This window comes from Ostreococcus tauri (assembly GCF_000214015.3).
Source record: "Ostreococcus tauri WGS project CAID00000000 data, contig chromosome 08, whole genome shotgun sequence".
In the NCBI taxonomy this organism is placed as follows: domain Eukaryota; kingdom Viridiplantae; phylum Chlorophyta; class Mamiellophyceae; order Mamiellales; family Bathycoccaceae; genus Ostreococcus; species Ostreococcus tauri.
In genome coordinates this window covers 175,677-185,604 of record NC_014433.2, presented here as the reverse complement: position 1 = coordinate 185,604, position 9,928 = coordinate 175,677, and the positions used below count along the sequence as shown (strand labels likewise).

Below are 9,928 nucleotides of genomic sequence, written 5' to 3'. Positions count from 1 at the left end.
CGCTGGACGGCGCGCGAGACGCGCGCGCGCGCGGGCGACAGAGCCAGGGTGGACGGACGATCGAGGCCGCGCGACCGGGGACGTGGACGACGCGGCGAACGAGGCGCGTCGTCGCGCGCGTCGAGGCGGAGGACGCGAACATCAAGGCGGAGAATACGAAGGATGACGTCACGACGACGGAACTGGGGGCGAACGTCCGGCAGTTGTTGGGGTTCAAGGGGGCGGGGGAGACGGATGACATTTGGAAGATTCGCGTGCAGCTGACAAAGCCCGGCACGTGGGTGCCGCTGATCTGGGGGGTGATGTGCGGCGCCGCGGCGAGTGGGCATTACGAGTGGAATCTGGATAACATCGGGAAGGCGATGCTGTGCATGACGATGAGCGGGCCGTTTTTGACGGGGTACACGCAGACGATCAACGATTGGTACGATAGAGAAATCGACGCGATCAACGAGCCGTACAGACCGATTCCGAGCGGAGCGATCTCGGAGAATGAGGTCAAGGCGCAGATTGCGGTTTTGCTGGTCGGTGGATGGGCGTGCGCGCTGCAGCTCGATCGGTGGTGCGAACACGGATTTCCCATCGTGTTCTTCTTGGCATTGTTCGGATCGTACATCTCTTACATTTACAGCGCGCCGCCGCTCAAGCTCAAGGCGGAAGGCTGGAAGGGGTGCTACGCGCTCGGTGCGTCGTACATAGCTCTTCCTTGGTGGGCGGGTCAAGCGACTTTCGGGACGCTGACGCCCGACGTGATGGTTCTCACCGTCTTGTACTCCATCGCCGGTTTGGGCATCGCCATCGTGAACGACTTCAAGTCCATCGAGGGTGATCGCAAACTCGGTTTGCAATCGCTCCCGGTCGCCTTTGGCGTCGAGAAGGCGAAGTGGATCACCGTCGGAACGATTGACATCACCCAGCTCTTTGTCGCTTTCTACCTACGCGCGATTGGCGAGGAATTCTACTCCAACGTCCTCTTCTGCATGATCGCCCCGCAAATTTACGCGCAATTCAAGTTCTTCTTACCGGACCCCATCAAGAACGACGTCAAGTACCAAGCGAGCGCGCAACCGTTCTTGGTGTTCGGTTTACTCTTCACGGGCCTCGCGTGGGGCCACCACGTGAATAGTCTGATGTGAGCGCGCGTCGCGACATTTCTTCTAGTGATTAAATGATATACATTCGATCCATCGCAGCTCGCGCTCGACAGCGATCGTCGCTCTGTTTCTAAGGTTTGTACACTGGTGCCACATTCCAAGACACGCTTCGAACGGTTTCGACTCATGACATGTTGCGTCGCTCGGACGGGCGCGTGAACACTCGCGCGCTCGACTTCTTCGGCGTCGAATCTACGTTTTCCACGTAAGGGCCAACCCCGGCGTCCGGACACCATATACTCGGGAGTTTTGAGCCCTTGGCGCCGATCCCGATCTTGCTTTCGCGCAGAACCGCGCGCTCGTACGGGCCTCGACGCTGCTCACCGTCGACGGTTTTTCTTCCTCCGGCGCCGCCAGCTAATATGTAATCTTCCACCTTGGCGCGCCATCCGTCGCGTTGGAGATCATCGCCCTCGATGTTGTCAACGTCGGTAAACTTTGATATGATTGGTTTGTGCTTCGATCTGTGCTCGTGCCACCGCGCGCGCTGCGGCGTGACATCGTCGCCGACAACCTTTGGAGAAGACTTGTCTGATTTCTCACCTACCTCGTCAGTGGCCGTCTTGACAATGGCGAGCGAGCTTTTCCCCTTGAAGTCATCCTTGTGTTCTTCTATCCTACGTCTCATCGCTTCGCGTTTCTCCTCCTCGGTCTTCGGTGCCTCGCGCGCCAAGAGGAACTTGAGCGCGGCTTGCTCCGTCTTGTAAAAATGATCAAGAGTCATGTCAGCGAGATGTGCCGCCCCTGGCGCTCGACTGCGTTGCATATTGCACAACGCGTCGATGATGCCATTATTCACGAATATATGCCACCTCTCACGGCTCCTAAACGTAAACCTCTCATCAACGAGAATCGGTTCGTTGTCCGCAATTGGCTGTTCTCGTTCTTCTTCTTGATCCATAATCGGTGCTGCTGTCGGCGTCGCTGAAATAGCGTCCCACGCGGCGCGAAGCATCCGCGTCGCGCCCAGCCGAATCGATTCTGAGTTTTCCGAAAGACCCTTTGCCGCCGACCGCAACACCTCGTCCGATAGCAGGTACTTGGTCGTCTTTGTCAGAAGCCATTTTTCTTTGTCGTGTATCGTGACGAACGCGCGAACCGTTCGCACGTGCTGCACGAACAAGTATGCCATCCAAGACAGTGCGCTCGCGCGCGCGAGGTTGTCATTTCCGATGAGAGCTTCGTACACCTTCTTACCGATTGATTTGTTCTCGCAGGTCAGCGTAGCATCGTACAGGATGCGATTTGCTTTCTCTCGAATGTTGGCGTCTGACTCGTGCACTGAGAGCGCAAGCAGATGGCTATACAATGCGTCATCGAGCACGGATGCGTGCGCCATACCGCCTCGAGACGAGATTTTTTCCTTGGTATCTTCACCTCCTTCACCCTCGTCGTCCTCAGAATCGGACTGCTCCTCACCGTCTGCGTTTGAGGTTGGTGTTCCACAAATCCAACGAGATACCAACTTGGCGAGTCGTGTTCGTAATCCGGGGCGTCGAACCGCCGAGGTCCATTCCGATTGCGTGAACGCGTCGACGGGATCGATCGCGGCCAAACTTGTGATCGTGGACTTCGCCAATTGCCGCGCGGCGGCGTTCATCGCGTTGTCGGCCAACGGTATGCCTTCGACTGAACAGTTGATGGTCGACAGGATCTCGTCGAGCGCTCCGAGCGCCGACAACAAAATATCCGGATCCTCTTCACTTCGACTCAAAGTCCTGGCGATCGCGGCCAAGATGGACACGTCGCGCGAAAATGTCGGCGCCGTGTTCGATTGCAAGGGGAAAAACGTCTGCCTCGATAAATATTTGTCAACCACCTCACCCGAAGCCTTCATTGGGAGCGCCGTCGACGCCACAAAAGCGACTCGACACTTCGCGTACGCCCTCAATCCGAACGTACATCGCACTCGCGCTAGCGCCATGTGCCACTCCCACAACCGAATCACACCCCACGCCTCTCTAAGCTCCTCGTCCGAACTGCATAATAACGACGCGCCGAGTTCTGTCTTCGCCAACGCCCTCGTTGCCTCACACGCGCCTCGCCTCGCGTCCGCGTCCGCGTCTCCCGTCAACCGCTTCAGCGCGCTCACCGCCCCGGGCGCGCGCGCGATCTCATACACCCCTCTTACGCTCGTCGCTCGCTCTCGTAAGACGTCGCAGAACCTTCGCCGTTGCGCCGCGCTCGCGGCCCGGTTGCTCGCGAGCGCCTGCGCCACCGAGCGCATGGTTACCCACGCGCTCTCGTCTGACCGCTCGCTCGTCTTGACTCGTCGCGTCGTCACTGGAGGATCCCGGGCGTTGCGCGCGTACGCCGAGGGATCGCGCGAGCGATGAGAGCGGGCGGACGGGAGAGAATCTTCCTCTGCGCGGTTGAATGCACTCTCACCGCGCGAGGACGTGTAGGAAGCTTCAGAGGGCTCTGAGCTGTACATCGAGCGTCCGAACGCTTTGTCGGCGTCCGCGAGGAAGTCCTCGACGCGCATTGTGCTGTGTTTACGAAAACATTGATCCACGGGAGCCACGAAATGGTGTCGTTGTTGGGTCGTTGTTACAACAAAATGACGGAGCCGGCGGTGCTTGATAGCCGGTGCTTTAAACTGTCTAAAGGATGTGACTAATCGTTACTTCTTCGAAGGTACGTCGACGGGAGAATCGACCGAGGTCTGATCGGCGATGGATTCGGATTCCTGCGCAACGGCGGACTCATTCGCAACCTCATCTTCCTCCTCGATATCCTCCAGGTGGTCCTTCTCGATGACCTCGCTGGTAAGTTTTCTGAGATCATTCACAGCGATCGTGCCGTCCGAGCGAATCAGACTACTCAGAATGTTTACCAGATCGATTTCGTCGCTTTCGCTGATTTGATCCGAGCCTAAGACGTCTCGGACTTTCATCAACTCGGCCATCGTGATAGTTCCGTCGCAATCGGTGTCGAGCACGCGAAGCTTATCGCCAATGCGACGCTCAGCTTCCTCTATATCATTGCATGCCGATTGAAGCAATTTATCAACGCGCTTGCTGACTTGATCGGCGAGCTCGTTCGAGAGCCTTGCCTCTTCGTTATCCTGCTGCGCCTTGATGGCGTCGATGGCCTCCTGGTCAACGGCAATTTGCTCAGGCGCGCAACGCGCCGCCTCGACGCGGTCAGAGTAAGCTTCGACACCTTTCTTGACGAGCATCATCAACTCCGCGCGCTCGACAGAGACAGATGAGGCGTCCGAAACCATCGTGAGCAGACGAGAGAGTTGCGCGGTGCGCTTCGCACGTTGCTCTCGCGCATACGTCTTCTTTTCTTCGTCTTTTATTGCTTGCTCTGACTGACGTAAGCTCTCTGCATCGGCATCATCGCCATCGGCGGGGGGTGGGATCGGTTTTGCTTTCGCAGTCGTCACGTCCGTCATCTCCGCAGAGGCCACATCCAGGGTCTCTGGCTCCGGAGATTTCTTCTCTTCCTGTGCGGCGGCGGCTTCTCTTTCTTCCTCAATAATCTCTTCTTCTCTCTCGACGAATTCCATTCTCTTTGTGTAATCTTCTCTGTTCGCGGCAGTTTGCGTCGCCAAACCTTCATCCAACGCGACGGAGTCGACTGCGTCCTCGGGCAACGACGCCAAGGTTACGGTGATGTCTTCCAACACCTTGGACTTGTTGTCAACCATAATGTCCGCCGATGTGGCGGTGATCGCGAACGCGCGAGAGAGTAACAATAGCGTCGGCGGAAGCTTTTGCTTCAGGCTCAGGTCGAGCCAGTCCTCAAGCTGCGTGATGAGCTCATCTCTCTCACACTCCCAGCGCATGCCTCTTGCGCGTGCCGCGCTTCGTAATTCGCTCGTTGTCATGTTCGTCAATCCCTCAAAGTATATCGTCTTATCGTCGTTCTTAAGATCTCGGAGTTTGGTTCGGAGTTGGAAACGCAGGAAGGTATCGGTGCCGTACGGCGCGATGCCGACGAACTTGCACATGTTTACCAACTGCGCGCGGTTGATTTGATGGAGGGTGAACTCATCGTTGAAGATTTTGGAAAACTTCGTAATGTCCTCGTTCGTCACCTTCATTCCGGTGCGGATTTTCTTCATGAAGACGTAGAGCTCGTCCGCGCGTTCTCGAGTCACGCCGTTTCGAGAGTGCTTCAATCCCTTGGCCATCATTCTCACTGTGTCCTGCAAAAATCTCGCCACCTCAAGCTTTGCCTTGAGCTTCTTCTTCAGCTCCTCCTCGTACTTCAGCTCGTCTCTGAACGTTGTGGGGAGCATATTTGGAAATATCTTTAGCGCGACGGGCAACAACAGTTCCATGAACGGAATGAGCACGAATGCGGCGAACGGCACCAATCGAAACACATCAGCGGTCGTCCGCGTCAACTGTCGCCTCTCGCGTCTTGACAGGTCTGAGCCGCTCATCAACCGCCACGAAAGCCTCGACGCGATCTTTACTTCAACCCAAAGAAGCTTGGCCCCTGACCAGTAGTGATGCGCCTCCTCTTTCGCGTGCGCCCATCCCTTCTTCGTCGCGGCGCGCCACTCCTCTTTAGACATTTTGCCAAACGAAAGCACCCACGGTCCGTACGACGCCACGTACGCCACCCCACCCACCGCGGATGCGTACGCGCGCTGCCACGACTTCAATTGTCGCTCGCGATGCAACTTATCGATCTCCGCCCGCGCCTTATCCAATGCTCGAAGGTCAACTTGAATCGTCTCTTCGCTCTCGTCCTCCTGCTTCACCGGCTCCGCCGCGAACCCGCGCGCGTATCTCAACGCGACATGAGTCGCGTTCGTATCCCTGATCCCACGCCCGCGCCATCCATTATGATCACATTGTACATTTACCAACGCTCTAGCGTTCACTCTCGAATGAATCACTCTTACGTCGTCCACGTCCACGTCCTCCGCTCCGCGTCGCTCCACCACCGCCGACCCCGCGAACCCCCTCGTCGACGTCCATGCGCGTTCTCGCGCGTGACCCCCCCCGTGCGCGCTCAACGAACGTCGATGTACATCGCACGCACCGACGTCGACTGCCGAGACGCGACGAACCGCGACACGGAGTGCGCACGAGGCGAAACCACGGCTGGATTCCCAACGAATCGCCTTCGTCGACCCGTCGCGAATCGCTCTCGCAGACCCGATGACGTCCAGAACGCGCCGCATCGCGCGCGGATGGGTTCTACGGCTTCTGCGACACGGTTCGGAGTCGCGCGCGTGCGGTGTGCGATCCGATCAAGCGCGTGTGAGTGAGGAATGTTGTTTGAGACTGATGTTACCAGAAGCTCGGGTCGCAGCGAGCGCGTCTACGATTACTTGGATAGCGCTTCGTGCATCGCGCGCTGTTGCCTTGCGCCGACGTTTTGAGCGAGCGGTACGAGCGCCCCAGATGCGTGTAGCGAGCGCAATCCGTCCAGTATAAAGGCGCGGAGGTCGATATCGTTCACCGGATCCTCCGCCTCGTCGTCGTCGTCGGGATCGAAGTTTGCGAGACCCTTCGCCATGAGTAGGCGCTCGAAGAGGTCGCCCGAGGTGAAGCCCTCGTCGCGGGCGAATTCACCAGCGTCGTCGAAGGCGTCGAAGGCGTCGTCGTCTTCCTCCCACTCTTCGTCTTCGAAACCGAGGTCTTCATTCGCTGATTCCTCGAGCTCAATGAGGGCATCGGCCAAGACTTCGACGATTTTTGAGGAGAGGGGCACACGCGTCCACTCCTCCGGACCGACGTCTCGCGCGCGCTGTCGAGTTCGGATGCGACCACTCTCCGAAGGGTGCTCCACAATCTGACCCTTGACGATGACGGCGCTCAGCGCGGCGTGTTGCGTGCTCAGGATGATCCCCAATGCGCTCGTCGTGAGCTTTATATCAAACGAGCCGTACACCATGCCCTGATTCTCCACCCACTGTCGCATGACAAAATCGAACGCGTTCGGCTCCTCACCGCCGCTCGGAAGCGAGCTGAGGAGCTCGATGAAGGCGTTGGCGTCGAAGTGCGCGATGCGAGCGAAGACGGTCAAAAGTGACGCCGAAAGGTTCGGTTGCTTAGACGAACGCAGACGTGCTACGACGGCGGCGGTGATGTCGCGAAGAACTGGACCAACCTTTGTGGGAAGTCGTCGGAGCATTTGGCACATGAGCGGCGCGGCGGTCAAGCTCGCGCTATCTTCGAGGGTGGGGTCTAACAGCCTGGATGCGGCTTCGAACATGGCGCGCAAGACGTCACCACCGCCGACGTTTTCGTTCCCAGTGCCCCACTCGAGCATGGATTCTTTGCCAGCGCGCAGGAACGCGCGCAAAGTCTCCGCGGCGCCTTGCATCACGCCCGCGTCATCACTGTGCATGATGAGTCCGCACACGTACTTGAAGCACGCGTTATGCGTTGCCTTTGCCTCCGCCAATCCCGCCGGACGAAGAATGATCGTCAACAAATCCAGAGTGGCCTCAACGAGCATGTCTGGTTGCTCGCTCGGCGACGCGAGGATGTGGGACAGCGTCGGCACCAGAGTGGCGTGTAACTGCGGCTGGCACGCGGGAATTGCCGCGAGCGCTTCGAAGACTTCACATGCGTCAGCGCTTATCAGCGGATCTCTGACGTACTCGCCCCAAATCTTCACCACGGCTGGCGTGAGCGCGCCCAACCACGCTGCCGCCGCCTCCGCATCCGCTTTGATGAGAACGTGCATGGCTTCGAGAATGAGATGAATCGTCTCCTCGCCCGCCTCAACGAGCAAACCGCCTAAGCCTTTATAAATCTCCCCCACGTACGGAGCCATCACCTCGCGCTTCGCCAACGGTAAGAACTCCGCCATGGCGCGACACGCGCCGATGCGCAGCGGCGGCGGCAAATCCGGCGCCATGGAGCTCACAGAGCACGAGAGCACCGTCTCCGCCATCGCAGGCGGCACCGCGCTCGACAGACGCGCGCACATCCAAAGTGCTCGACCTCTTAAGAACGGCGCACTCAACGCGGTGCTCTCGTGAAAGTCGGTGTCGATGACCGCCTTGACGAACGCGGCGACGTCCAAAGGTGCGGGCTTACCCGTCTCTCGCGCCTTCTGAGCCGACGCCACAATGGCATCGTTCAGCGTCCCCACGGCGAGCAGTGTCGCCTCCCTGGCGCGCCACCACTTCGCGTCACCGGACTGTCGTGCCGATATCGACTCAACCATGCGTTTCTCCGCCGCGCTCGCGAGCGCACCGACGCACTTTGGTCCGAAACGATTGCTCAGCGAATCCAGCATGAGCCCACATGCCGCGCGCACGTTTGAAAAATCTTCCTCCTCGTCGGCGATGAATTGATTGGGATCGTCCGTCCACTCTGCCTCCTGCTGCGTCGACATCGTCATGTATCCTATCGTGATATAAATCGTGTCCAATAAATTCGCCTCGAGGAGCTTATTCAATTTCGGCTGCTCTGCTATTTGAATCACGAGCTCGAGAAGCTCGGTGATGACGGCGTCGAAACTCACCGTGTCGCCGTCGCTCTCGTTTCCTAAATCGACGTGCTCCTGCTCCTCCGAGTACGCCGCCCAAATCGGTGCGATCGTGTGAAACATCATCGCCCCTCGCGAGAGCGCGGGCATGAGCGTCTCGCCCGCGGACTTGGTGAAGTACTGCACCGCGAGCGAAAGTCCTTTGAGCGCCTCGAGCGTCGAGGCACATTCGTCGAACGCGTTCGGATTCGGCACGCTTTCGAGCTCCAAACTCACCGTCTCGAGCCACACCGGTAGGTAAGGGACCATCATGTCTCTCATCGCGCGTTGCTCCTCACCGCTCAGAGACGTGAGCATGTGCAGCGTCGACGTAAACGCGCCGCTCGCCCGTCTCCTCACCGCTCGATCCTCCGCGTCTCGCGCCAACGCGAGCAACTCCGGAAACAGCCTCGGTCCAAACATCGCCACGTCCTTCGCATCGATCTCCCCCCCGATGTACTCATAACACTTCAAGCACCCCAACACCTCCTCCTTCGACCGCTTCGAGCGGACGCCCTCCACCAGCCGCTCCGCCAGCGCCTCCCACGCCCCGCCCTCGTTCGCGCACACCTGCGCGATCGCCGCCGCGAACGCGCTTCGCATCTTACTCGACGGATCACTCAACCCCATCGGGAGCATCCGCTTCACCTCCTCTCGCTCGCTCGCGCCCATCGCCCCGGGCGCGCCGTCGTCCGAAGTCCACCGTTCGCGAACGTGTCGCTTCAACAGCACCGCCGCCAATTGTCTTCCGTGCGTCTCCGTCGCCTCACCATCCAGCGCCGCGCGCGCGAGCGCCAGGGCGTACCCATGGACGTGACTCTGGGACTCCAGCGTCGCCGTCGCGCGCGCGCGCGTGGGCGCGTCGGGCGAGAGCGTGTCGAGGAGCGTCCGAGCGAGCGCGCCATCATCCATGACGCCTCGATCGCGACGATGTACCGACGATTCGCGCGCGATTCGCTCGCAGCGACGCCGCCGAGGAGACCGACGACGCCGACGACGACGCCGACGGGCGTCCGGCGCGGTCTCACGCGCGCGCGACGCACCGACGCCGCGTCGACGGGACGCGTCGCCGGGCAGCCCTACCTAAACCCTAAACCCTACCAATAAAGGTCCGCGTGTGAACCGTGAGACTCCACCGCGCCGACGCCGACGGCCCCGGCGTCGCGCGCGCGAGGGCGTTCGATCGCGACGCGCGACGGGGGCGCGCGCGACCGTCGTGCACGCGCGTCGGGGTCCGACGCGCGGCGCCGGACGCGCGCGCGCGGCGACGGGTGGGCATTGACACATTGACACATTCGCGTGCGATTCTCGCGCGCGTCCGT

The 9,928-nt window shown here is 59.7% G+C and overlaps 4 protein-coding genes across 4 annotated transcripts; 1 reads left to right on the top strand and 3 right to left on the bottom strand.

The window, feature by feature from the left end:
- OT_ostta08g01100 (UbiA prenyltransferase family) lies at positions 1 to 1,136 on the top strand (the record flags this gene model as incomplete). The annotated part of the gene is made up of 1 exon (XM_022983519.1): positions 1 to 1,136. A coding segment is annotated over one exon (1,136 nt), but the record flags the coding sequence as incomplete, so codon positions are not given.
- Positions 1,137 to 1,278: 142 nt separating this feature from the next.
- Positions 1,279 to 3,639, bottom strand: OT_ostta08g01090 (unnamed product; the record flags this gene model as incomplete). Its single annotated transcript, XM_022983518.1, has 1 exon — positions 1,279 to 3,639. One exon carries the CDS (start codon positions 3,637 to 3,639, stop codon positions 1,279 to 1,281), a length of 2,361 nt encoding a protein of 786 aa, XP_022840932.1.
- A 138-nt stretch (positions 3,640 to 3,777) lies between these two features.
- OT_ostta08g01080 (LETM1-like) lies at positions 3,778 to 6,303 on the bottom strand (the record flags this gene model as incomplete). The annotated part of the gene is made up of 1 exon (XM_022983517.1): positions 3,778 to 6,303. The coding sequence occupies one exon, from the start codon at positions 6,301 to 6,303 to the stop codon at positions 3,778 to 3,780; it is 2,526 nt and encodes an 841-aa protein (XP_022840931.1).
- Positions 6,304 to 6,449: 146 nt separating this feature from the next.
- Positions 6,450 to 9,518, bottom strand: OT_ostta08g01070 (Armadillo-type fold; the record flags this gene model as incomplete). The annotated part of the gene is made up of 1 exon (XM_022983516.1): positions 6,450 to 9,518. One exon carries the CDS (start codon positions 9,516 to 9,518, stop codon positions 6,450 to 6,452), a length of 3,069 nt encoding a protein of 1,022 aa, XP_022840930.1.
- Between the last annotated feature and the right edge of the window lie 410 nt (positions 9,519 to 9,928).